The 27,900-nt window shown below is 43.6% G+C and overlaps 3 protein-coding genes and 1 non-coding gene across 5 annotated transcripts in view; 2 read left to right on the forward strand and 2 right to left on the reverse strand.

Moving 5' to 3' along the window:
• TUNAR (TCL1 upstream neural differentiation-associated RNA) overlaps positions 1-8,908 on the reverse strand; it is a 157,502-nt gene extending 148,594 nt beyond the window's left edge. The window contains exon 1 of one of the 2 annotated variants that reach the window (XM_064423473.1): positions 8,440-8,908. The gene's annotated coding sequence lies outside the window, so the exon portion shown is untranslated. The remainder of the gene's footprint in view (positions 1-8,439) is intronic. The other variant, XM_064423471.1, reaches the window with a different exon arrangement.
• A 4,939-nt stretch (positions 8,909-13,847) lies between these two features.
• On the reverse strand, positions 13,848-21,056 carry GLRX5 (glutaredoxin 5). Its single transcript, XM_064423478.1, has 2 exons — positions 20,713-21,056; positions 13,848-15,240 (listed from the first exon to the last, which is right to left on the reverse strand). The coding sequence occupies exons 1-2, from the start codon at positions 21,011-21,013 to the stop codon at positions 15,062-15,064; spliced, it is 480 nt and encodes a 159-aa protein (XP_064279548.1). The 5' UTR covers positions 21,014-21,056; the 3' UTR covers positions 13,848-15,061.
• Positions 21,057-21,344: 288 nt separating this feature from the next.
• SYNE3 (spectrin repeat containing nuclear envelope family member 3) overlaps positions 21,345-27,900 on the forward strand; it is a 75,540-nt gene continuing 68,984 nt past the window's right edge. Inside the window, exon 1 of the mRNA XM_064423477.1 lies at positions 21,345-21,877. Coding sequence (XP_064279547.1) covers positions 21,811-21,877 — 67 coding nt within the window. The 5' untranslated portion in view covers positions 21,345-21,810. The remainder of the gene's footprint in view (positions 21,878-27,900) is intronic.
• On the forward strand, positions 23,361-23,631 carry LOC135304059 (small Cajal body-specific RNA 13). Its single transcript, XR_010365495.1, has one exon. It is a non-coding gene; the product is annotated as a small Cajal body-specific RNA 13 (non-coding RNA).

Here is a 27,900-nt window from a genome sequence, read left to right on the forward strand (position 1 = left end):
TAAAAGGATTACACCTCATCTAAAGGCGGGATGCTTTTCACTTTCTTAACCTGCAAGTTAAACAGCTGCATACCTGGTGTCCCTCTGCAGCCAGTTTGATGGAAGGCATTTTCAGAAGGCACTTCTTTTGCTCCTATAGTAGCCATTAAAATAGGTATTTAAATACCTTGGCCTCTGGAGCTGCTTTCCTACATTTCCTACATATTTAACTTTAAATGTCTCTGGGAGCCAGACCTGTATCTTCAGCCATAAGGGACTGGGTGCAGCTGGAGGTGAAGGTGCTTCCATCCAGGTGTCTACATGTGAGTGCTGAGTTCAGGTTGCAATCTCTGGCAGAGTTTGCTGATACAGTGAGCAGACCCTGGAGAGCATTTCAGCCTACCCTCAAGCAGCCCACCTGACTGTGTGCAGGTGTCTGGTGTGGCCTGCAGCTTCCAGGACAGCAAAAGTGTTGTGCAAAATCTTCAGCTTCGGGGATATTCCACTTATTCCAAGGCATCTCAAATGGCACCAGACATGTTTAAGCAATTGAATGGAATCCCTGATGCTTGAACACCTCTTTGGGCCACTCTAGCAGGACTGCAGACCACCATTGACTATAAACAAAGCACAGACAGCCATTTCACATGTAGACAACTCCATGCACATGCCAGTGTTTGCCTAACTCCTGTTAAAGCCTACTCAGGTGTTACACACTGGTTGGGACATAGCAGCACCACAGCAAAGTGCTTTTCAGCATGTGTATCCCACCACTTGCTCCCCATTTTCCCAAGGAGGACACACACACAGCACAAGCAAACCTAGTGTCTCTGGTCACTTGTCACTGGCACTGCAGAAACAGGCTTGAGGACAAACTCTGCTCTGTGGGTTAATTAATGTTAGCTCATTGTTTAAAAAAATTAGGTTAAGTCATTGGTATAAGGGGAGCAGAACCTGAGCCCTGGAGGAAGCATCTCCAGCAGAGTCATTAACAAAGCTTAAAGAGTCTCACAATTCCTGCTCTGGCAGCATGACCACAGCCCCTGTACAAACTGATATAAAAGGTCAGGGTCTCCTCCTGTCTGCTCTGCCCTAATTACAAGCAGAAGAGAAATGTAAATGCCTCTTTGAATTTCATCAGAAAGCATATGGGCTTGTGTTATCATGGTAATAAAGGTAATGCACATTTGCTGAGCTCCAGTGGGGCATATCAACAAAAGCAGCATGTTTGGAGCAGTGTATTTTCTTAGCAGCTACACCAGACTCTGGATGCTCTGAGCTGTGCTTCAATGTGGTAAAGAAAATAAATACTTTGGGTTCAGATTCAGTATCATTCAACTGGCTGTTTATAAAGAAATGGCAGGAGATGTTTAAAATATGAGTGCAAGGACAGGCTCTTCAATCTCATGAACCAATCTAGAGTTAAGTGAGTGAATCACTCATCTGCTCTGTGAACTAATAAGAGGAGAAAATCAACTCTGAGAAACCAATTATAGTTCAGCACCACCATCCTCCAGTATGTGATCTCAATGTCAAGTAAGTCTCCCAAAATCAATCTCTAGGACTTGCTGGGAAAGTTCTGCATGCCAGAATAGAGAAAACTTGTTTCCAGAAGATCTAAATGGACACATCCAAATAAAAAAAAAGCAAGATGGCAACATAGCATGGTCAACTAAAAGCGGACATATAAAAAGCAGGAGTTAAAAATTACAGTGGTCAGATTAGATTTAGCATTTGAAATTCCAGTCAAAGGAGGACAGTGAACAGAATGAAGTTGATTATCAACCCCACTACACTGCAGTGAATCATGGATTTGGTTACCTAATAAACCTCAAGGTTTATCTATGAGAGGTTCCTGTCATATTCTCAGGATACCAGTTCCCAGTACTCTTTAGAAAATATGTTGTAGGACTTCATCGTGCACTCTTTATGATCTCCACAAGAAAAAAATAATAGTGTCAAATAATAATCTAGAGGGGGCTCAGGTGCAGTGTCCTATTTGGGACTGCATCATTTTGTGCTAAACTTGGAGACTGCACTCCCTGGTGGAATACCTCAAAGCAGAAAGGACTTTAAACAGCCAGGGCTCAGTACTCATAGTCCCTGAAGTCCTTGAAGTGAGAAGATCCCTCTGAAAGAGAGAGGCTGTATTTCATCCTCTGTGCCAGTTACTATATAAACCAGCATGGCCCTATGCCTGGATTTGGAAGCCCCAGGCCTAATTTTCAAAGAGACCAAGCACCTAAAGTTCCAGCTGAACTCAGCAGTTCAGGAAAACCAACTCACAATAGCTGACCAGACAAAATGAGAAAAATCTGGTTTAATTTTCTTTTAACTTTGTCTTCCCCAAACAGAAAACTATAAAGTAAATTCTCCTCAACATGAGATTTGAAGTCACACTCTCCTATTACAGCTTTTTTTGTGAGGTAGAAAATTAAAAACAACTTGCCCACCAGACTGAAGATCCTTTAGCCTTGGGGAAGGGGTTGGGGTTAGTAAAAAGTAACCACAAACTGTATAGTTACAATTTGCCTTATGCTGGCAGGATGATCAGAAAATATGTAGGTATTTTTCTGCTAAGTGGAACCCAGTGAACAGTTACAACTTGGACATCTTAGAGGAGTTCACAAGACATTAACAATAATTAACACAAAGCTTTTCTCCAAGACTGGGGGGAGTCTATAAACTCTATTTCCTACTCCATAGTCCTGCAACTGAGGACAATTTTCTTTGTCTTAATGATGAATAAAGCAGTTTTGAGAACTGCTCCGGGCAACCATCACTGAGATCTTATTGTTTTATCTAGCCCAAAGTAGTTTTGGGTAAGGGAAGAAATGTCAGAGCTGTCTGCTATTCTGCTGATGTAGAAATAACAAGATCACCACATGCTGGTCTAAGTCTCAGACATGAAAACCAGCTCAAAGAAGCATTTGCTGATGGCATTGATGTGCAAGTGGCTCAGGTTTTTTGTAGGGTCTCAGTTCTCTTGAGCTTTGACAGTTATGGGTGTTTTCATAAATGGAAAGAAAGGACCCAAACCTACTGACCCTGAAGCGTTAGCCATTCAACTCCACTGTGGATCTTGCAGCTGGCAAAGCCCACAAGCCTGTATATCAGCAAACTGTCACATCAAGCAGCTGAATTACTGTGTGATGACATGAGCCACAGCATCCCATGGCATCAGAGAGGGGAGACTTTTCTTGCAGAAAAGAGCACTGAAGAAGCTGAGCAGTGGGACCCTCGGGACTGTTGGGGAACTGAGTGAATCAGCCATGCTGCTCTGCTCCATGCTGCCGTGGCAAAACTGACTTTGCATCTAAATTAGCTAATTTAAAAGTGTCCTGGGCACCTCTGCACCATCCTTTCCTCCCTTATGCGACTGCATAAGAAAATTCAAAGGAAAAGGCAAAACACAACCTTTCTAAATCTACAGACTAGTTTATTATTCATAAATGCAGCAGTTCTCCAGGTTTTTCCTGGCTGATGCTGTTCCCCACCAAACCCAGAGACATCCTAGAAGTACTGTGTACTAGAGGTTATTAACACAAAAATAATTGCACAGAACAGACCAAAGAGAAAAACAGCAGGGTTATTCCAGAAGCCCAGAAACACTTAATTTCTTTTTATTTTTTTGCTATAATTTTTGTTACTATAAATCAGTATTTCCTAATCATCAGAGCACACTGCGATGGTGAGATGTACAAATCTCAAGAATGAGGCACAGCATCTTGTGCCTTCTAATTAGTTCTGATGGCATAATTGACTCTGGCTGGGCACCAGAGCTGGTACAGCTGTGAGCTGACAAGGCTGTGAGGAGGCAGGAGCAGGTATAGAAGAAGATGAGCAACAGCAGCATCACACACCTGTCAGAGTGAGGCAAGGAAGGGAAGACCCTAGGACTGAGGGAAGAATAAATAGAAAAGATCAGAAGAAATAGAGAAGGACTGACAGGCAAAAAACAAATGAGAAAGTAGTAGTTCTGTAGTCTGCCTAGGAGAGCAAAGAACCTCTGGTTGAAGTTGATGAAAACTGCACATTCGTATTAACAAAGGTTCTGAACATTAAATACTTGTTAAAGATTTGGTGGTTGGTGGTTTGGGTTTTTTAAGCTATTGTACAAAATCCTACTGAGATTTTTTTCATGGTGACATGGTCAGTTTGTCAATTCCACTGACAGAATAGAAGCAGGGAAATACCTTTGAAGCAGGATGTAGGAACAAAGAACACAATAAGGAGTCCACAAATAGTCCCAATTTGCATAAAATTATGATAGGAAAAAACTATGATTTTAAGGGTAAAGGTATGGATTCTTATGGATTCCCTCTAAGGGAAAAGGTATGGATTTTCCTCTCAGTGCATCCAGAGTATTCTCTATAAACATACAGGGTTGTTGTTAAACAATGTTGGCATTGATATTGTATTTAATTAATTCACACATAGCACTGGGAGGGAAAATTAATACATTCCCTCTTATTTTTTTTTCTGAAATTAGATGCTTTGTCATATTCATTTTCTATTTTGCTATAACCAAATTCCTTCTTTAATATTTTTTAAATAGTACTAGACCTGCTTCTTGGGAGTGACAGTAGTAAAAAGCATTCAGCCAGCCAGCCTCTGCCTTACCTAACAATTTGGAGGATCCTGAATGTTTTTGTTCACATTTTTCTTTCCCCATGCTTGCCTTCACCACAAAGATGCTACCCACCAAGGAAGGAAGTGCTTCCCACCACAGCTGCCACTGGTGCTCCTCAGCTCCTAGTTTCTGCCTCCTGCAGTTCCCCACAGCAACCTCTCCATCCTCTGCAGGGCTTAAAATGTAAGAGCAGTGTGTAACCTTTCTCACCAGTGTTCACCTTTTCAGACCTGTGAGCCTGACAGACACACAGAAACAACCTCTGCTCAGCTTTCTCAGAGGCTGGAAATGGGTCACTCATCCCCTCACTGGTTTCTCACCTCCCAGGACAGCTGAGAGCAGGATTTGGCATCACATGGGTGGGATAACACTGTTACAGAACAAGAGCAAGTCACAGGCCTGATGCAGCATGGAGATGTCAAGGGTGGTCAGGGTTCCTTTGGACATGCAGCCCTGCACAGTCTCATCAGACATGAGATTTACAGTAAGCTCCCCTCTCTTTATTTCACAGTATCCTGCCTAGGACAAAGGTCCTTTGAGGTTTATCTAAATCACAGTGGTTCCCTCTTATTTGCCCATTATGAGCGTGTCCCTGTTGGAGTTAAAACAGATTAATGATGAGGCATGACTCTTTCCTGCAGAAGCTTTGCTCTTTAGATACTATCCTTTTTCTTTTTTTTTTCCCTGCTTTATATTCTCTCTTCAACCAGCTTGTAAAACAGAAGCATATATCTGGATATAGAGAGTGTGCTTTCTCAAATTATCTCAATCCTGTTTTCAACTCTGGGTACAACTGTTACCTTCCACTTCTCTGGCAAAATAGCTGTTTTTAATTAAGAAAGGCATATTTTTGCTGCAGATCAGCTATTTCATACTAAGCTCCTTCAAAACTTTTCAATATACCATCTGGAGCTGATGATTTGCTGCTTTTTAAATTATCGATTTGTTCCAGCTTTTCCTTCTGACACATCTTGATTACCAGAAAGGAGCAAGTCCCAGTAGGTATCACTCTGATATTCTCTGCACTGAAGAGCACTGCAAACAAATAATTTAGATTCTCAGCAATGGCCTTATCTTCTTTAATTTCTGCCTTTAATTTTCAGTGATCCAGTTTCTGAACTTGCAGTTAATTCCAGCTCTTCTGACTGGCACACCTGAAGCACACTTATTCTATAACTCTAGTATTTTGCAGGTCACCATACCTCCTTTTTATTTCCCTTTCATTAGTCTTTACACTAATTAATAAACAAATGTATTGGAAAGCTAAGGTTAGATTTTCAGATTTGGAAGGGTTCCCTGACACTCAGTTGTACTGATTTCCTCTTTGTTTGGCCAGTATTACTGTTTTTGGCAACATGCATGCCCTCCAGACTCTATTATTGTTCTTAAGTGGAATTCATGGCGTCTTCCTCTTCTCTTCCCTCAGGAGCTTTTGTGACAAATCCTCCCACCACAACCAAAACCCAGATGCCCTGAAATTTCAAACACTTTTTTGTACTTATTTCCCACTAAGCTGCAGGACTTTATTGCATTAATATGTCTGCTAGCAGCTACAGATGCAATCTTGTCTTGAATTCCTTTCTGCATACTGATTATGAACCAAAAATCAGGATATCAGGATGTAGGCACCTAAATAAGGTGGCATTTTGATCTGAAATTTCATACTGACTTATGGCTCTGGCCCAAACTGGGAAAACAGACACCTACCCCTTTTTTAATACTTTCCAAAGGCAGAAATTGGACAGTACCTGGCAAACCTGGGGTGTGTGATCCATACCAGAAGCAACATGGTATTGGAAACTGCCTGTCTGCAACAGTGCAATGATCAAAGTATTTTCTTCCAGACATGGAAAGGCGGCCTGGGAGGGAGCTCAAGCCATCATTGCCCATCTCAGATTAAGCACTTGGGCACCTAGCAGGGAACTAGGGGGGAAGAGAGCACACCCTTCCACTTGTTGGGACAGGGTTCCCGGCTCAGAAAGAACTGCAGAGCTTCTGGGGTGAAAGGAGGCCTGGCACTATAGCTTGGTGGTTTGGGGTCTCAGAGCAGAAAGGTCTCCAAGGCTTGAGTCAGTGTGCTGATCCTAAGCACTTCATTTCATCCATGAGCTCAGTGCAAAATGGTCCCTAAAACAAAGGGTGTAACTTAAGTGTCTGGTGCCTGCTGAGACTCTTCTTCAATATGTAGGAAGAGCTTATCTTTTTGAGACAGAGATGTTAGGGACGATGCTAAAGTTGTGACCTGAGCCCTGAGCCATCTCCTGCTCAGAGCACTCATTTCTCATGTCCAAGGAACATCCAGCTCCTGCCTGAAAAGTTTGTCTTGACAGTTTGGCAGAGTGAGCTGAACTGTACAGTTGAAGTTGTACCCTTCTACAACTTCCTGAAGGGTGGCTGTAGTGAGCTGGGGGTCAGTCTCTTTCTCCGAGCAACAACAGATAGAACAAGAGGACACAGTCTCAAGCTGCGCCAAGGGAGATACAGGTTAGACCTAAGGAGGAAGTTTTTCACAGAAAGAGTGGACAAACACTGGAATCATCTGCCCAGGGAGGTGGTAGAGTCACCATCCCTGGATGTGTTTAAAAGGAGACTAGATGTGGCACTTAGTGCCATGACCTAGTTGAGGTATAAGATAGGATGGGTTGGACTCGATGATCTTGAAGGTCTCTTCCAACCTAGAGATTCTGTGATTCTGTGATTCTGTACCTGAAGTTCACATGAAAAGCAAAGGAATTTGAACAGGCTTGCTTTGGGCTTCTTAAACTCCTTCCTGAATTGTTGTTCTTTAGTATTTTCTTCTGGTTTCCTTCTGCTGACACACCTAAACATGGCTGGACAGCAGATTGCTTCCCTACTCAGCTCATGCCAAATTATTACTCATGTAGCAAAAGCCCCCACAAAATGTCGGCTGAGCTTTAAATCATTCATTGCTAAGAAAAAAAAAAATAGAATCCTAGCACTGGCTATTGAATTGCTGTCAATGATTTAGAAAGACAGGACTAAAATGCAGTACCACAGACATAATCCTCAATCCTTCCACCACTGGTCTCCCCAGTGGTTCTACTCCAAAGGAGGTTAGAGCATCTTCTCTCTGATGGCTCCTACCTCACCAGCCACATCACCTCCACCACTGGCCATGCTCACTTCAGCCACAGAGAAATGGGTGCCACAAACTCAAAATGGTTCACTCACAGCACAGTGGTGGCTTCAGTTAGGGAGGGCTTGTAACCCACCCAGATACCTGCAGGAGGTTTGCTTTTGGCATCTCTGCCTGCATGTAGAAAGATCTTATTTTGGTTGTACCCATTCAGATAAAAAAGCCCTCAGGCTGGAGAAGTGGGGAATTAGATTTATACCACATTTAAAACCCTGGTCACTGTCTGGTTACACATGCAGACATACTCAGAGACAGAAGCACTCCTGCAACTGGGGAAAGGCCCTTGATGTTCCCTTCCCTTAAATATTCCTCAAGTAGCCAGTCTGGTGCCTTCATGTTGCTCCAGCTACTCCCAGAGCATCCACTAACCTGTTCCAGCTCCTGCCGATCTTTTCTGGCCAACTTTGAAGCCTCTGAGCCAAACGAGATGGGAGGACGCTAATAAAACAGTAAATCGACAGAAAACGTCACCACAACCCTCTGCCCTCCTGCTCTGCTGAGACACTCCGGACCCAAAGAACCCCAAACTCCCCTTTGCCACCCGCGATCCTGCCCCCCGAGGCTCGCAGGGGGCCCGCAGCCCGGCGCCCACAGGCCCCACAGGTGCCGGTGCCTCGCGGGGCGGGCCCGGCCCAGCGCCCGCCGGGGCTGCCCCTCGCCCGCCGCTTACCTTGGCCCGGCACGTGTGCGGGACGGGCCGCCCCAGGATGGCGCAGGAATGCCGGCAGGGAAGCCGGCAGGGAAGCCGGCGGGGAAGCCGGCGCGTCCCCGAGGAGCCCCCGGAGCGGGCGTGCTGCTCCCCAGGCGAGGCGGCGGGGCCGCGGGCGCCCGGCCGGGGCACAGCGCTGCTCAGGCGGCGGCTCCGGTGAGGGCAGCGGGCTGTGGAGCTGCTCCCCGCCTCGGCGTTACCGCCTCGCCAGCCGCGCGGTCCCGGCGAAAAACATCGCCCTCAAGCACTGCCGTCATCTCCACCGAGGGCGCAGGGCTGGCTGGCGGCGGGCGGCATCGCCGGACGCGCCTGGTTAACACCGACACCTTCTTCTCCCAGAAGAAAACCCCAAAGAGTAAAATGCAACACCGATGGAAAACAGGGAGGACCGCATTGAAAGATGCTTCTGGGTCAGGGCTGTGCCGCTTCCCCGGTCCAACAGCACCATCTCCTGGGTGGCCTCGCCGCCCGCCGGCAGCCGGCCCCGGAGCATCTCCCCGGGAGGAGCCTCCGCAGCTTTCCTCTGCCATCTACCTGCGCCGTTATTCGCTTTCTTTCAGGCGCTATCCATATTTTTGCAATTGTTTCCTATCATATTCTATTTCTTGTCTTTCATGAAGTATCACGGATGTGTAAATAAATGAAATACTGAAGAATACTAGAATCTGTATATATATATATATATATATTTTTTTTTTTTAAATCAGGAGTCAAAGCATTCTTGAATACCAGCCCTAAATCTGCTTTTTTCTTGAGCTGCGAAGGTTTAAATATGTATCCAGTCTTCATGGAGGACATCCTCTTTGAAGTAATCAAAATGTGCTGCTTCTCAGAGAATACCAATATTTTCTTCAGGGAAAAAAAATTACTTGAAGAGCTGTTTAGAGTTTAGACAAATGAAAAGAACAGAAACTATAGATTTCATAGTATTACCATTCAATGGGGAAATCCTGTCTGACAAGTAGTATTCAAAGATCCTCCTTGTAGTGTGTATTTGAAAGATCAAAAATGCTTGTTGAGCTACACCCTGTAAAAGTATGTGGTTTTCACTTACTAGATCATAAGTTTAAGACTAAAAGCCCCAAAACTTTATTCTCTCTATAGCTATTATCACACAAGTAACAAATAACTTTTGTATTTTAGTTCCCTTTAGTCTGCAAAGTGAAGATTTGTTTCACTCTTTTGAGGCTAAATTGTACAGAAAATCTTTCACATTTTGAAGGCTGGGCTTATGTAAGCCAAAAAAGTTTCAGTCAATGATTTTTTTTTTTTTAATTCAATACCCATCCAAAGCCCCTTTTAACTTAATTTACTGTTAAATGCCTGGCAAAATTTTACAGAAGCTGACCTTTAGAAGATTCTAAGTAGGTCCCTCTACAAGTTTTAAGCTAGGAGGGACAATATGTAACTATAAATACAGACATACATGCCTGCATACATGTGCAGGAACAGTCTCATGGCTTTTTGTGTAAAACTGTTGCAACAATGAAAAGAAAAAATTAATTTTTGCTGTTGTTTGCTAAATTAACATCTTTTAGTGGTAAAGTTGTTTCAAAATTCATGTTGAACTTGTCTTTTGGATTCTTCTTAGTTAATTATAAATCATCACCACCTGCACCTTAAAGGGTTTTGTTTCTTCTTGAAAAAGGGAGTATAAGCCAGCAGCCTGCTCTTCTGCTAGCATTTCTATGGTCCAGTTAAGATGAGATCCTGAAAACTGGAAAGATACAAATGCTTGTTGATTACATACAGCACTGTGCATTCATCTCAGTTACACCCCATGACTACCATGGATTTTATGGAGTACCATGGTCCTTCTAACCGAAACCCTTTGCTCCTGGCCTCCTCCCTTACTTCCAGAAAAACAAGGCATAACAAGAAGCCAGATGATTGGAAAAATTTGTTGAAAATAAAACCTGAATCCACGTAGCCATTTTAGTCCTATTTTCTGTGTAACTAAAACCTGCTTTCCCTGGGAGATTCCAGGAAAGATCTCAAGTAGTTAAATCAGTGAGGCCATGATCAGGTCACATCAGACAGCAGTGCTTTGACATAGCTTTTAAATGAAACAAGCAGCATCCCAAAGGAAAATCCAAAACCAAATAATGAACCACAGCCCTTCACCCAGCACCATAAACAATGCAAACCCTTTCCACTCTCTTTACCTTTCCTTATTGTCTTTCCACCTTTGCTCACAGATTCCTTAACTTACAGGTGACATGTACCTTGTAACTAATGAGTGTTTTTTTCTTCCACAGTCCTGTAATATGGATATTGAACAAACTTGTGTAAGAAGATCTGGTTTCTGCAGAAGGGGCATGCAAATCAGATTAGACAGGGATTTATTGATCAGGCTGCCAGCTCTGCTTTTTAATATTGCCCTTCTTAGAGGCAGGCACTGCCAGGGTCTTACTGGGATTCTTGGTGACAGCTCAGGAGAGATTTTCTTTGCTACAATTCTTCGATTTCTTGTTCTCAAGCTTTGTTGTTTTCCATGCACTTTGTTAGTATTGACAGACTCCCAGAAAACTCCTGCCAAAGATTTCTAGACTACTTTTTAAAGAGAACCAGAGAACTCAGTGAGAAGATGAAAATAAGCCTACATGTCAGACCTAAAATAAAGACACTTAAGTTTCAGGGCATTTAGATGGTATAAAGTTATTTCTTCAGTGCAGACAAGCAATGAAGAATAATGACCATGTCCAAACATTTGGTAGCGAAATTAAGGCAAGTCATTAGGGTTGAGAAATGCACTTGCTGTGTAACCTGCTAATATGCCCTGAGCTGTTAACAGCTGTTTTCTCAGAAAAACAACTTTTGTGGTAATTGATTTTAATGCTCCCAACACAAAATTAGCAGCACAATAGCAAGTGTTTGCAACCTGCTTCCTTCTGCTCCTAACCAGGACCAGTTCAAGAAGAGCATAGAAAGTTATACCCTGCTTTGGTGAAGGTTTAAGACAGTAGATCAGCTTTGGAATATGAACAATCTCATTTCCTTAAACCAAAGCACCTTGTTTCATATCAAAGAGGTGTGAAGTGCTAGAAAAGATTGTCTTAATGTACGATCTGATGGATAAGTTGGTCCACACAGGACGGCCTTTTAACACAGCAGCAACACCAAGGGCATCCTCAGAATAAAATGTAAATAGTTACAGTAATGGTTCCCAGTTTGGCAGACACTCATACTGCAACCCTGTAACAGAATAACAATCCCACATAAGTTTACATGCATTCACAAGTATCTCACTGTAAGCTCTCAGCAGGTCAATCCAACCAAGACGGATCCAGCAGCATCTTACCAGAGGAGCAGGCAGCCCGAATTCCTGCCTGGCACAACACACAAGAACACAAAGAGCAGGAATGGGACTGGCAGCTCCACACTCCCAACCTTGATCCATAGAAGTCCTGCAGGTGGCAATGCTCCTGCACAGCCCTGCCACCTGCCCTATCCTTACCACAGCAGACCCAGCTCAAGACCAGGCAGTTTTGCCTCTCTCTTCATCAAAGATGGCAATGGCAGGTCCCCATTTTTGCTCTTGGCTCTCCTCAGCAACTTCAGCTGGCCTGCTCAAGGCATGCTATTGACCACTGTTACCTCTTCAGTCTTCACTCCATGGCAGAGGAATCCAGGATGAGCAAGCAGCTGCAGCAGCTTCCCCATCCCCTCCCTTACCTCCTGTGACAAGCTGCTCCTCCTGGGGAGAAAAAAGTCACCCTTTCTTCCACGGAACGTGTCACATCCTCCTGACCAAGCATTCCTCATGGATCCTTCCAGCTGGCACCAGGTCCCCAGTTTGAGCTCAGCACCCTCACTGGTAATCACCCCATACTCAGGTATTGTCAGTGGCATTGTCCCACTGCCTAAGAGCATGAGAAAAGCAGGTGCAAATCTCTCCTCAAGAGAAGCATGGGTTTTTTTCCTCAAAAATCAGTTTCTCTGTAGCATCCCTTTGAGACTGAAAGCACATGTGCCCTTTTGCCTCTAGTTTGAGGGACAGCAAAGGACAATGAGCAGAGTGCACAATACTGCCCATCTTCTAAAATGATCCCCTAGAACTAGTTTCTTGGGGAAAACACTGTCAACAACAAAATAGAGCTCTTTGTGAGCATCTGAAGTTTACAATTTAAGAAGATGCTAATTATTTTTATTGCAGCTGGTTTAACATGATCATTTTTATAAATGTAGAACAATTGCTCATGCACACACTGGCTGGAAATGTACAGCTTGTACAGGAATGTAGGCACAAATCCCAATTTAATTCCCCACTGTGGCTTTGTCACACACACTTCATGGAATCTCTCTTGCTGTAACTAACTCAAGAACATGTCCCAGTCACGCAGAGATTGATATAAACACTACTATGTACATTATGCAAAGGTTTAATCAAGTAATTAAAATCTGAAGAGGGGAAGAAAGTAGAGAAAGTAGAAAAACTTTCATGGTTTTTAAAAGCAGGAACTCATGCTGGGAGAAAAAATTTGCTGCATAGAGAATAAAGACTACCTAACAATGCTGAAGTTCCCTTTATGTTAAATTGCTGGCAGATATTACTGAAAAATATTCAGCTTGTGCAGAAAACTAGAGAGCTGTGAAACAGCAAATTTGGGGGAGTCTTTTGTTAATAGATTTATTTAGTAGTCAGACTAAGAGTTAACTATTGAAGCAGAAAATAATTAAATTTTCTTCATTACCTTTTTGTTTACTGGGTACATTCACTTAAATATGTCAACGCAAATAACCAAAGACTTTTGAAATTTACTTCTTTTTTAAAACATTGTTTTACATTCAGAATGGCAAAACCTACTCGTGATCAGCCATAAGAAAGTTAATTTAACCTGAATTCAAATGCTCAGAACAAACTTTCATCGATACCTTAAGCTTTGCATGATGAGATGTGGCACACAGAAAAAATCCTGCACTCACACCTCTGTGCCTTACAGCCACGAGTGACTGCCCCGGGTGGAACCTCCTCCTACACAGTGGCCACACAGAGACCTCCACAGACCTGCTGTGGCACCAAGTGAGTACACACAACACACACACTGTATCTGATCCTGCTGCCCCTGACTGCATTGTAACTATACAGTGAGCTTACTGTTATCAGTTTGGCAAATCCTGTGCAGAATGTTCTAGTATAGTTTCTCCACTGCTTGCTCAAGCGGGCAGGAGAGATTTAGAACCAGAACTTGCATCAAATCTCTCCTGTCTACAGGTTCCAGTCCTGTTCTTGTCTTTCACTGACCATTTATAATTTCTTCTTTCTCCAGAACACATTTTATATCCCATGCAGAGGAAAACATCTTAGGCTTCAAATCAAAAGTAGTATCAGTTTCATTAGACATTTAAAATAAAGAGCAACTACTGCAGACAATCAACATAAAACACAGTTTATTTCCAACCATTTGCCTAATTCACATGCAGACTGGTTTATATTAATTACACTGCATTTAAAAATAGCTTGGCTAGCTTTTAATATTAGCAGTATTGCTAGAGAGCTGAAGCTACACTGGTTAATATAATTTGTTTTAATTTAGAGAAATGTGGTTAGGTAGGTACTGAACACTTCAGAGACTTTCCACAAAAAAGTATTGATCCATTAAGTAACCTTTCTGCTGCACTCACCTTACCCACATGAACATTTAATCTGTAAATCCCATGTTTGAAGACTATGTTCTCCTGAGCACATCAGTCAGGAGAAAACACTTGGAAACACAACAAATATAAAAAAATATAACAAGCAAATAATACGAGATTACAGTAATAACTGAAGTATTCTCCTGTACTATTTCAAGCTAGAATACTGAAGCCTTAAATAATTCCCACATTTTACCACTGACACAGAACTCCCATACGCAAAGTATATAAGCATGGGGAAAAGCTGTTTTGCAAGAGGTAGAAAAGGTTTTATAAAATATTTAGGCACAATTCTTAGCAGTTTTAAAAGCCATCAGAAAGTTACAAAGTAATAATGACCACTATACATGTATTTGTACAAGTTCTGTTTATTTTTACCCTTTGGAATAAAAGTATATATCATGCACTCTCATATAATCTTTTTTCTCCTATATTGTTGGAAAACTGTTTTTCTCCTATATTGTATGTGATTACACAGGTTTTACAGGCTCTCAGGAAATCTTATCACCAGAAGTTAAACAGAAAAACAGATGCACTATTACTTAATGCTTTTTCAAGAGAAGCAAGGGAATGCAAATGCTGTTTGTATAGGTTCATGTATCAAAGAACAGAGAATCACACATGTAAAACCCATAAAAATATTATTAGTTCTTTTGGTTTACTCCCACCTCAATGAAGAAGAGTGCTTTTAGAAGTGAACTTTTTTAAAACACAAATTTTCACAAACATTTGCTTTACAGTGCAGTGGTTATACTCAAATTTTCACAATACCCATAAATCAAAATACCAAGATCACTACATTTACCATGAACTAAGAGACATTCACTTGGTGTCAGTTCAAACAGATGCTTTCCTTGACCTAAAGTATGTAAGGCTTTATGGGCAAAAAGTTCTTATCAAAGATTTGCTTTATTCCTGTCATAGCATTTTTTTCTTTTTGCTCATTTTACTTTTTCTCTTGGTCTTTTTCTGCATCCAGAAGCGCTGAACGGATTCCGAGTTTCTTCAGCTCTTCTACAAGATCTCCATTCTGATGCATCTGGAGGAGTATATCACAGCCACCAACAAATTCACCATTGAGGTACACTTGTGGGATGGTAGGCCAGTTGGAGTAGTTTTTTATTCCTGAATAAGAAAAAAAAAAAAAAAAGATTAGAGTTTTCCCCCCCTCTCCTAACAGAATGGTGTTTTAAAAGGAATGCATTGCTTCTACCTGACTCTACCACTGACATTCCAATTTCTTTCCCATAAAGGCAAAAGATATCTACGTAACAAGAGTACTATCAGAAAAAAAACTGTGCTAAAGTTGAGTTTGTTTTTCACCCCAACTCAAAGATGTGGGTTGAGAGATATGGGGTCAGCTCCTATACTGACTTCAAGCAGGAACTGGAAAAACACTACATTTCTTTTTACTCCCAACAAGAAAACGTAACTCTTTCAATCAATTACAGAAATGAGAAGTATTGAAAAATATCGAGAACTGTTTACTTTCTTTTATATTTCCCAGAGAGACTTTAAAATATTTTATACTCTTACTGAACTCATACAGTTACACTTATTCCTGCAATTTCAACTGCAAGATACATTTGCCCCTGTAGAGGCCTTATGAATTTCAAATTGCTTTATCTTTCAATGCCAGACCTTACAGCACATGGGAGGGGCACAAAGGCTGGAGTCTTTTTAAAAGTGCTCATTTAACAAAATACAGCTCAAGTCACAATTATGAAGTACAGAATTAAAGTTTAAAACTATACTTTACAGAAGGCAAATGTAAGACCACCCAAAAATACAAAGTGATCAGCTGATACTTAAGCCTACAGAGGCACCTTTTCAGAACACCAGAGCCCACTCACCTTGGAAGCCAACACCCTACCAACAAATATTAGACCTGAGTAGCTGATAGCACAAGATAACTTGTTTTCCCCTGAGAAAACATTTTAGTCTCTAGAGACTAAAAAGGCAAAATCCAAAATACTCAAGCTAAGAAAATAAACATGTAAGGAAATTATGCTTGCTTTATTGGAACTTAAACCACTTTTTTTTGTATAAGTAGAAAAATATACAGTGGGATTGTTACTTTAATGTATAAAAGATGCAATATAGGTAAAAATTCATCTTAGAAAAATACAACATGCTTAAAAAATCCACTAAAATAACAGTAACATATTAAAAAAAGATTGTTGTGACTAAGTGTTCTTAACCACTACATACGTCAGCTAAGAGATTTTATTCTGACTCCAGATTTTGTGCATGGACAACCAATGTTTCATAAGCCCAAAATAGGAACTTTAGCATATAAATCAAGGTCAAAGGGAACCCATAACCATCTAACCTCCATCATCACCACTTGTAGTTTCTTCCTTAGACTGCAGAACTTTTAAGCTTTGATGTCAACTTCCACTTAGCAATACTTTTCTTAAATACTCTTTGGCCTTTGAGTACTCCAAACTGCTTAAACTGCCCTAAATATCATTTAACCCATCAAAGTTTTAAGGAAAAACTGTGTTCCATGATTCAGACATGCCTAAGGATGAGCCTGGTCAAAGAGCCACTGCAGATATGAAATAGGGTCTATTTTTCCTAAGATACTGCAATGCTAAACCTGAATTTAGAACCAAGGGCTCAGCATAATAAACCTACTGCTAACGAGCATTCCAAGGTAATATTTACACCAATAATTCTTTCACAGAAATATTTTCTTCAGGGACCCAACTGCACACACATAGAAGCACTGATAGTACTCTCAAGGACCTATCCAGCTTCAGATAAAAATAAGAATACTATGAAGCCCATTTGATCTGTGGCTGCATTCCACATGCTGCACAAGCTCTTTAAATGCCTCAGTGCTGGGGCTCTCCCAGGTCACAAAGTGAACCCTCCCTCCCCTGGGCCCCAAGCCTCACCCCAGGGCAGCAGCTACTGACACTGCTGCACAGCAAGTTAGCCCAGGCCGTGCTTGCTGCACTTGGGGTGCACGTCTGTGGTGATCCTTTTGGACATCCCAAGGGATCTCCATCCCCCTCTCTGCAGACTGGCTCCTTGCTGTACTTCCGAAGCTGCAGCTCCTGCTCTGGACCACTGTTTACTCAGGAAAAACACACTCCACATGTCAGGGGTTCAGTCTGACAGCTCTGGTAACACATTTAATGTAACTGTGAAAGCAGGACTGGTCCAAAGAGCTACTGAAATGGGTACCCAGCTCCAGTCAGCAATTCTCAGCCTCTCTTGGCAGCATTAGCACTAATGAGAGATGGGCCATGTCAAAGAACTAAATCAAGCAACACTCATTCCTACCATACTTGCTCCAGAAAAACAACATGTTTTCATGGATATCACAGAATCATTAAGGCTGGAAAAGATCTCTAAGATCACCAAATCCAACTGTTAACTCAGCACCATCATTTACCAGTAAACCATACCCCGAGGTGTCATATCCACATGCCTTTAAACACTTCCAGGGATGGAAATTCCAGCACTTCCCTGTGCAGCCTATTCCAAAGTCTGAGTACCAGTAGCACAAGCTTGACTAAGGGAAGGCTAGCCAAGGGTGGGAGAAAGGATCAAGAACACCTGTTGGCAGCAGATAATGTAGAGACAGCAATGAAAATAATCTGAGGGTGAAATACCCCAACAGTTTAAACACCCATTTTCTAGTATGTAATCCCAAGTTTCTCTGCCTGTGTTAGACTGTAACCAGTCTAACACTGTCCATCAGCTGAGAGCCAACTTAGAGAAACCTGAATTGCCATGGAGACCAAGTAGACTAGCTTTGCTCAGGAAGGATTTGTGTAAGGGAAGTGTATCTTCAGCTCAAGTTCAGATAGAGCACATGAAGTACCAATAACTTTAGTTTCACAGATCTGAGTTTTAAGGTAAAGAGGCAAGCAGGGCAATTGTTCTAGCTTTACAGCTTGCCGTATTTTAGCACAGTGTATTTTTCACCAAGTGAACCATAACTAGCTAAAAATAAGGTGCTTCAATAGATACAGGCAAGAAACCAACAAGCAATCCAGATGCCTGAATTACCCATTCTCCAACAAATGTATAAGATACCCTACTACAAATGTATAAGCACACATCCATTCAAACACTGAAGTTAGGTCCAGGTGAACATAAAGCTGGTGGCCAGCTCTCATACAGTGATCTCCTTGCAGAAAAGTCTTTTGTTGATGTACTTGATACTTCCACAGCTAAAGGTTCCACACCCCCTCCCATGCATGCAGAGCAGATTAGGTTCACAGAGGCAGCCCAGGAAAGGCTCACATGCTGCATATCTAAATGTTTGGCACTCGAGGCCAGATTCTGGCCTTCAGGCAGTCACTGCTGAAATACACTTGGCAACTTAGACAACTACAACTTTGAGCAGCCCTGTCCTCTCCTCTGTCAGAGGCTGCCACTCACAGAAGCAGGCACATCCTGGCTTTTTAGGGTGCAGTAGGTAATACAGTTGAAGCAGTACAAGAATTCTGCTGTGGCTGTGTCATTCTCCAGCTCTTCAAAGCTCTGTTCTTCGTGCTGGCTGTGGCACTCAGCTCACTGTACAAACTGCTGCTCCAACTTGCAGGCCCAGTGATCCAGTTAATAAAATGAGCTGCCCTCTGCACAGCTGGACAGGTGCCAAAGCTGGTGCATGGAAAGGACCAGAACAACTCCTTAAAGCACCTGAGAACCAGCAGGATATTGTGCAAGGGTACACTCCGTAACTGCATTCTGTGTAGCTTAGACACTGGAGGGCTTGATCAAGACACTAATTTCAGTTTAAAGCTCTGGTAGCCAGGAGGGCAATAACCTCTCTCATTGCCTAGCACAAGCCTGAGTTCACGTGGAGGAAAAATTTAAGTTACATAGAAAGAAAATACTCTCTATTCACATGGTCAAGTGCTCAGGGACTATAACTTATAAAGGCACTGCCCATTCAGAGGCTCACAAAAGCCCCCTCAACCAAAAGTGAAATGTTGATGTTTGATTTCAGGGTTTTGTTTCCTCCTTTTTGGTTTATGAATTGTGGGAAGAGGTAAGAGTTTGTACTAGCAAACTGTACAATTAACAAATTCAGATACATAAACAAAGTTTAGAAAATTACCGTGATTTGTTCACTTGCAAAGGCAGAGGAAGATACTTGAACAAAATCAACCTTCATTAACAAAAGGTGTCATTACACAGAAATTCCAGTATCTAAGCTTTTATACTATACAGCTATTATAGCTGTGAATTGAAAAGCAAACAAGGACTAGAAAAATCAGTCTTTTAGCTAAGAGCTAACAAAAAACTGAGGTAGTCAGATGACACCAAATACAAAGGAGAACAAAGTCACCTGATACATGTCAGCACATGGCTTTACAGCACATTTTAGTGTATTATGGGCAAGAACTGTTAATGCCACATGACTAATTACTATGTACTTGCAGGTATTATTTTGTTTTAAAACCTTCTCTAATAACCACATAAAACCTCAACCATCAGCTATGCTCATTGAAGAGGAAAATATGAAAAGCATTACCAGAACAGAATACTAGCTTTCCACAACTGGCAAAAAAAAACCTTATACAGAATAGCTACTACCACTTGCGCAGTAACGGTGAAACTATCACTAAGTATTTCTCATGCAAAAGATTAGCATAAATTTATACATTATCAAGAGAATCCCAGCAGGCAGTACCAGCTGTGAATCAAGTAGTGCAAGTTCAAACCATACGTGAAATTTCACCATACTCTTCACGGGGAAGACAAAACCTGATAATGAAGCATTTCAGGGGTCTTTAATTCGGCTCTCTATCTGTGACCAGGCAAGGCAGCATGGCACAAAGAGCCAGGTCTCCAATCATCACCCTGCACACACCACTGTGCTCTGCTGATAACTGAGACCTCTGGAACACTACAAGGGCCACAAAAACCAAACCAGGGCCTTTGGGCAGCAACCTCAATGGCACATCTCTGCCATACACTTGCAGTCCTACTAACACCCAAAGAGAATCACAGAATTAATTAGGTTAGAAAAGACCTCTGAGATCATCGAGTGCAACCCATGACTGAACATGGCACTATGTGCCAAGTCCAATCTTTCCTTAAACACCTCCAGAGACGGTGACTCCAACACCTCCCTGGGCAGCCCATCCCAATGCCTGATCACCCTGTGAAGAAATTCCTCCTAGTATCCAACCTAAAGCTCCTCTGGCACAACTTACAACTGTCCTCTTGTCCTGCCGCTTGTTGCCTGGGAGAAGAGGCCGATCCCACCTGACTACAGGTTCGTGCAGTTGTGGAGAGCAGTGAGGCCGCCGGTGCCTCGCACCACGGCACTCCCGGTTAAACACCGCACACCGCCCCCGCCGCTCCTCACAGCTGCAGGCCCTTCCCCAGCTCCAGGCCCTTCTCCCCACATCGAGCCTCGTTAAAAGCAACAGAGCCCAGCCCAGCCCACCCAACAGAGCCAGAAGCGGCAAGTTACAGCTGGCACAAGCGCCGCTCCCACGGCGCCCGAGCTCGGGGCGCTGAGACAGCCCGCCGCTCCCGAGGGCCTCCCGCACGGGGACCGGCCCGGCGCTGCGCCCCGCCAGGCCCCGGGCAGGCGGCTCCGGCCGTGACCCGGCCGCTGACCTTGGCGGAGCTCGGGGTCCTGCAGCACGTCGTGGGCGCGGTAATCCTCCACGCCGTGCAGCCGCAGGATCTGCACCACGGCGTTGCTGAAGCCGCAGAGCGGCTGCGCCGGGCTGCCCTTCATGAACACCACCACCGGGTGCTCCCGCACCAGCCGCTCCACCGCCTCCCGCGACCCCGAGCCGCCGCCGCCCTCGGCCCCGCCGCCGTCCCCGGCCGCCTGGCTGAGCGGGCGCCCGGCCCGGCCCCGCAGAGCGGCGCCGGTGCCGATCCGCCACGCCGCCCGCACCGCCGCGCTCATCGCCCCGCCGCCGGCAGCGCCGCACCGCGCCCGCACCGCCCGCCCATTGGCGCACGGCGCGACGGGCCGCCGGGGAGCTTCCTCCGCATAGGCGCATGGAGCCGCCAATCAACACCTACAGCCAATAGCGCTGAGATACAGAGAAACTTGTCCCGCCCAGCAACCCAGCCGTGGCTCCGCTTTCCTAGTGGAGGAAACAGAGCCGCTGCGGCTGCATTGGGAGAGAGACCTGTCAATCCAACGTGGATCGATTATTCCCGCCCCTCCCCGGACGCGATTGGTCAGGCTGCCCCGGGGCGGGGCTTTGCTGGGATGTTCGGGGGGCGAGCGGCGTGAGGCTCTTTCCGTTTCCGGGTAGCGGCCGGTCCGCCCGCCGGGGCCCTGCGCCAGGGCCGGCATGGACGGGCCGCACTTCCCTTCCCCGGGATGGACGGGCCGCGCTTTCCTTCCCGGGATGGACGGGCCGCGCTTCCCCTCCCGCGCCCCCCGTCGGCTCCGCGGGCAGCGCCAGCAGCACGGCAGGGAGGCGTTGCTGGGCGGCCGCTGCTGCGCTCAGCCTCCCCCCGCGGGCCCTCGCAGCCCCCCGGGCGGGGTCCGGGTTTATCCCAGGCGGACGTGGGGCTCCCTCGGGCCAGGCTGTGTGAGGGTGAAGGCAGATCCCTGGAGAGGGGGCTGATGGCTGTGCGGGGGAAGCGGCGGGGCTGAAGCGTGCCGGGTGCGCCAGTGGCAGCGGGGAGGCCGCTCTCGGACCCCCGCAGGCGGCGGAGGCTGTGTGTGGGCAGCCGGCACACTGCTGCATGGGTCTGTCTCCTTCCTCGCTATGGCTGTGTCCGGGCACCGATTTGACTGCGTTCATTTGCCCAGGTCTGGTTGATTTTTGATGGGATAAAGCGGGTGGTTTGTGCCTGAGAAAGCAGCGGTGCTTTTCGGGCTTGGTGCTGATGGAGACCCGAGTAGTTTTGTAGGGCTTGGCCTTTTCTCCCGAGCGCCTGGCAGGGGTGGCAGCGGGATGGGAAAATGGGAACAAGATTGGGCTGGCTGCCTGCGCAAAGGATGGTTCGGTCGGGGCTGGAGCCAGGGCAGAACTGCCTGGGAGCCAGGGAGAGCTGGGTTTGGAACGTGTGCTGCAGGGGGCCGCCCGTGCAGCCAGCTTTGCTCGCTCTCCTGGGCAGATGCCGTGTGCTTTCCAAGAACTTGGCGCAGAGCGAGGCGGTCTCCTAAAGCAGCAGGGCCTGTCCTGTAAGTAGAAGAAATGTTGATGAGTTTTCCTCTGTACTAAAATACAGTCGCTCACAAATAACAAGTCACAGTGTATTTTGAGTACTAATTTATATTGCAGCTGCAGCATCTGGACTTTTGGTATATTAATGACCATTTGTCATATTTATATTTGCAAGGAAAAGAACTTTTACCATCCAGTTCTGTTCTTGTGAGAGCTTTGCAGACCAGCTTCTTTTCAGCATTCAGAAGAGTGCTTGCCTAATTCTTGTTTTTTGTGGAATCCAGCTGATGCTTGAGTGACAACTCTGTTTTAATTTTTTGAACCCACCCTCAGGATCACTTCTGTTGCCTTTTATTTAAATTTATTAAGAACAGATTCCAAAGGGCATTGTTGCAAACATGCCCTTTGTCATCCCATGTGAATGGGTTATGAATAAGTACAGTGTTGCTGCAGTATTTAAAAGCAGATGTGTTTATGAGGAAATACTTTCTATGTTTCATCTGAAGGCAAAGTTTGTATCTTGTATTGCTGATGAGCACCATGTATTTTGTGAGTTTGATGAGTTGCTGAAAGCAAAACATCACAAGCCAGGCTCAGCCATGGTAATCAAGAGGAGTGTTTGCTTTTTGTGGTTAATACGTTTTGATTAACATGGTGAAGGTTGTGAAGTATGAAAAAAAAATGTTCTGTTTGTGCTAGATGGAGCTGCAGTAACTTATGCAGAGCAAAAGTATGTTGTCCTATTTGTTGGACTGTTTGAATATACAAAGATTTTCTACACAAAGTGTTAAATTTAACATCCCAAGGGGTCTCTTTTGTCATTTTAATGAAGTATAAAGACTCCTGCCACTTCTAGATCTTGGGGAGTCAAAGTGGAATTAAATGAAAATTGATTGACAAGAAAGATAACTTTTTTATTGTTAAAGGCTACTAAGTGTTTTCTTTCAATGAAATACTGGGCTACGAACAGAATAGTGTGGTACTTGCCTTCCTGAATTTTGTCCTAGCTATTCCTACAAAGGGGTGGTTCATTAGAAATAAGTAACATAAAGACATCAGACGAGTGTAACACAAATTGTGAGCATATATTCTTTCATCAGTGGCACAACCAGAGCTGTATTTAATCCTCTGTGGTCTAAGAGGTGCCCTGGGCTGGTGGTACCCTGGGCACACCAGGCCTGCAGGGAGAGCAGCAGCGAGGAAGCCGAGGCGTGGCTGCCAGAGCCCAGCAGCAGCAGGCGCTATATTCCTCCCACAGCTGCCACTCTGTTGCCACGGAGGTAATGACTTCTCCCGTGTCATTATTGATCTGTCAACAGTAAGAGCAATTTTGCAGTCTGATATTGTTTAGCAAATAGAGTAACGTTTGCTGAACACTGAAAAAACTGCTATAAAATGCTGGAAGGCTTCTCAGAAGGTTTGTGTATTAGGTTGAATAGAAGTACTGAATTTGTAGTTATTGTAGTTTATGAGATTGGCCTATGAGATATTAAGCTTAACAGAATGCTTTTTAATAAAATATTTAGTGTGGTCAAATACTTTTGGATTATGCAATATGCAGCACTCAGAGGATAAACACTTTTACCTACTGATAAGACTTGAAACAATTTGTCCATGTACCCTCTAGAAACAGATAATTATGTCACCAAGTTCCATCTTCTATTAGTCTAAGTGAAACTTCTTGTGTTTTCCAGATAATGATTTAAATCATCTGTTCAGAAGAAATACTAATGGGATTACCATAAGGCTCCTGACATTTGCTGATGTTCCTGTTAGAAGACCTGTCACCTCATTTTGAAAACACTGATAAAAGCACCAGTATTCAAACTTAATAGGGCTTAAATGCTCATAGTCAGTCATAAATGGGTTAACTTCAGGCATTCTGCTGCAGAACAGAATTATGATTTATAAGTTTGTGGTTTGTTTTCACATGGTGTACAAGAAGGTGGACATGCAAGAATGATACTGTCGGCAAAAGCTTTTCTTTCTTTTTAAAAAGGGGAGGGTTAAGTTAGCTAATGAGAGAGAAAAGTCTAATTTCTGCTTATCAGAACAGGACATGTCCTTATGTTCAAGGCTGATATCTCTGTGTCATTCTGAGTTGTGATAGTGACTGAAAATGAAGTCCCTTGTGCCCTGACAATTGAGCTCTATTGAGGTGAGGTTTTCTGTTGAAGTTTTTAAGTGGGGTAGCTTGAACTTCACCTGTTTTGCATGGCAGGTAAATAATCTCAGTGTACCATCATGCTAACATCTGGCAGCACCACCATATCCTCAATTTTGAGAGTATTATGAACACTTAAAATGTGCTTAAAATTCTGGGCTGCCTAAATGATCAACACTGAAAACTCTTCTGTGAAATGTTCGTGGTTATTTTGGAAATGCGCTAGGTTTAAAAAGTTGTGCAACAAACAGCAGAAACATAGGAATGCTGTGGGGGTTTTACAGGGAAATTGACATTTTGGAATCTGAACTGTACCTAACTTCCTGGTTTGGGTCTAACCTGGAAATCTATAAGCAAGTTTGTTTCTGAACTGAATTAAATTATATTTATGGATTAACTAACAAATATCCATGGCTTTATGGCTTATTCCTAAGAGAGTGTTTGTGTTAGCCTTAAAATACAACACTCCATTTCATAAATGAGATTGGTGAAGAATATTTACAAAGTGACCTCTATCAGTTTAAGTGATGGGGATAAACGTGACCTAAGGCAGTTCTTTGATTTAAATTATGTAAAGATATCTTCAGCAGAGAGGGGTCATGGTAATAATCCAAGGAGAAATGTCTGGGGCCCACATTTAACAAATAGAACAGAAGGTCATGTTCAGGCCTGAATGTGGACCTTTACATGAGGCACTCTTTAGACTTCATTTACTTCTTAATGACACTGATATCACTGTGTGCCTCTTTGCACTGAGCTTTGTGAGTTGTGACACTCTTGAAGCAAGGACAAGTAGTATGACCTCTGTGTTAGAGGAGCAGATTTATTCTTTGGGATAAGCTGCTTGCAACAGTTCTGGCATATGAAAATCTGTTAGATCCTTATTTCTGATTTGCAAATGGTAGTGGTTCTTGAATCTTTCAGTATTACAGAGGAAGCATAATTTTATGTGTATCTATTTCCATGCAGAACTAAGAAATACTGCCTCTAATGAGATCACCTCTGGCCTCTTTTTCATCCAGGAATTAGGAGTGCTAAAGTCTTTGACGGGCCTTAGAAAAAGATTGGGCAAGCTCAAAAAAATTGATCTGCTAAATAGAAAGACACCATTCTGGTATCAAGTCCTGAGCCATGCAATGGTAGGTGTTGCAGCCCATGCCACAGCAGAGACAGCCGTGATACACAGTATCATTGTACAATTTCATAAAGCTTCAATCCATACGGAGTAACACCACTTTTGAAGGCTTCAGGCATGAGCCCATGCAGAGTAACACTGTATCACTTCAGAAGGCTGCAAGTGTCTCTTCGTGTTCTTTAGCCCAACCTTTCATACCCCTCGTGTCCATGCACTGCCCCTGTGTGCCCTCTGCTCCCTTTGGAGGTTGGTCAGTGCCCCTGGGCACTCCATGGCTCAGTGCTGTCAGTGCTGCTCACCTGCTGCTCACAGCTGTGCCCATTGGGATGAAGCTGAGCCAGCCCCACTCCCAATCACCACGAACTGTACCTGCAGCTGGGGAGTGGGACTGGAACTATGCATGTCCTGTTCTTTGCTTCCTGTGTGCTCTCTTTTGTCCAGTGTCACAAACACAGAGTCTTGGTCTCTGCTGTTGTAATTTGTACACCTGTCATTTACTCAAAGTGCTGGAAGTGTCTTGGCTTTTAGTAAGGCTGGGAAAACCCCAAGGCACTCATTGCCTGTAAGAAGGATTCTTGTGCCCCAGTTAAGGTTTGCCAGCATGCTCTGTCGCAGCAGTGGTGACGGGGACTTTCGTTGGCTCTGTTAATTTTAAAAACGTGCGGGTGCAGTGAGGCCCAAGAGCATCTGTGATTATCGTGCATGTCGTGACCACGAGGGGGCCCTGGCAGCTTCCATCTGGGTGAGCCAGGAGTTACACACTGACCACAGGAACAGGGCTGATTGCTTGATGCCTCAGTGGTTACATCCTTTCTTGTTCAGCACTTCTGAATTACCCTACCTTTTACATATATATTTAATTTTAGCATTTTGCTATTTAATTTTGAGAAATGCATCTTGTTATAAAAACTTTAATTAAAGTAGCACTGGCCATTTGATCTTCTCTGTGGCAGAAGACAGTACCAAGCATGTTATCACTGTGAGTTTCCATCTGTATGAATGATTTCCCCAAGTAAAAGTTCAAGAGTTTTGCACACATCACTGTATTTGTAACATAGAAGGAATTTGTATGAAGAATCTTAATTATAAGATTTTTTGTAGCTCTTATGAATTTTTAAGCTTGGTACTACAATGTTTCAATAAAGATTTTTTTCTCTGCACACCCTTTATTCTTTCATTTTTTCTAGGAATGTGTGTTTGTGAAATCAACTTGCTGTGTTTTAAAACCCTGCCTGCTGACCACAGATTCTGATGTCATGTGTATGTTAAAAGTGTCCATGAGTGCAGTAGGACTATATTTTATCACTTGTTCTGCAGAGTTTTTATGTGATGTGAAGAAAATCAGACCCAAACATGGAGCAGAAACTTGAAATGGGAGAGGAGGAGTGGGTGGGTTGGGTGTACTTGCATTTGTAATGTGTGGACTCAAAGACGAAACAGAGTCAAAGTATCTCATGTGGGAGGTAAAAATGCAAATTCTTAAAGGGGAGTCCAGAAACTTGAATTTTTAGATTTCTGCAGTTAATTTTAAAAAAACAAAACAAACAAACCCCACAAAAATAACAATATACGTATGAGAGAGGCTTGGGGGATTTTTTTAATGTTCTAAAATGTTTTTATTCTTTATTTTGAAGTATGACTATGTGTATATTTTGAAAATCTGACTTTTCAAAGAGTACTTCCAAATGCTCCATGTAGATACAGTGATTTTCGTTACTCTCACTGTGCACATGCAGTGGTTTTATAACTGTATTACTCAAGCAGGTTTTTTTGGGGGACAGTTATTAACTATGTGCTTTAGAGGGCAAGCAGTTCTTTATGGAACAAGCAGCTTCTCCACAAATGCAAGCATATGCATCTTTCCTAAATTTCCTTTAAAATAATTGCATGCTTTCTAATGCTTCCCTTCAAGTTAATTTCTTGCAATTCGGTGATGTGATGGAAGTTTCCGTCCTGCAGTACTTTGTTTCCTCTGAAGTTCTTCCCTTGCTAATATCCATGGCAGCTGAGATTGCTCCCCAGCCTCAACATAGCTAGCAACTTGCAGGATAAAGAACTTGGCCCTGAAAGTTGTGTGCCATTGCATTGTAGCAGTTCTTGGGCTTGTATGAAGGCCTGCTTTATAATCAGCTTGACTTCATTTTAAACAGACAAACAAAAGCATTTTCAGCCTGGGAAAAAGCTCTGAGTTTCCGAACAATCACTTTCCTTGTCACAGTGATGCTCAGATCACTCTGAATATCCTTGGACTCCCTTTCTTATCAGTAGCCCTTTTGCTCTTTGTTCATATACTACTTTTCCATCCTTGCTAGTCCTGGGAGACAGGAGGAGACAAAAGTGTACCCTCACAGCTGCTTTCTCTCACT

Source organism: Passer domesticus, chromosome 6, assembly GCF_036417665.1.
Source record: "Passer domesticus isolate bPasDom1 chromosome 6, bPasDom1.hap1, whole genome shotgun sequence".
Taxonomy (NCBI): domain Eukaryota; kingdom Metazoa; phylum Chordata; class Aves; order Passeriformes; family Passeridae; genus Passer; species Passer domesticus.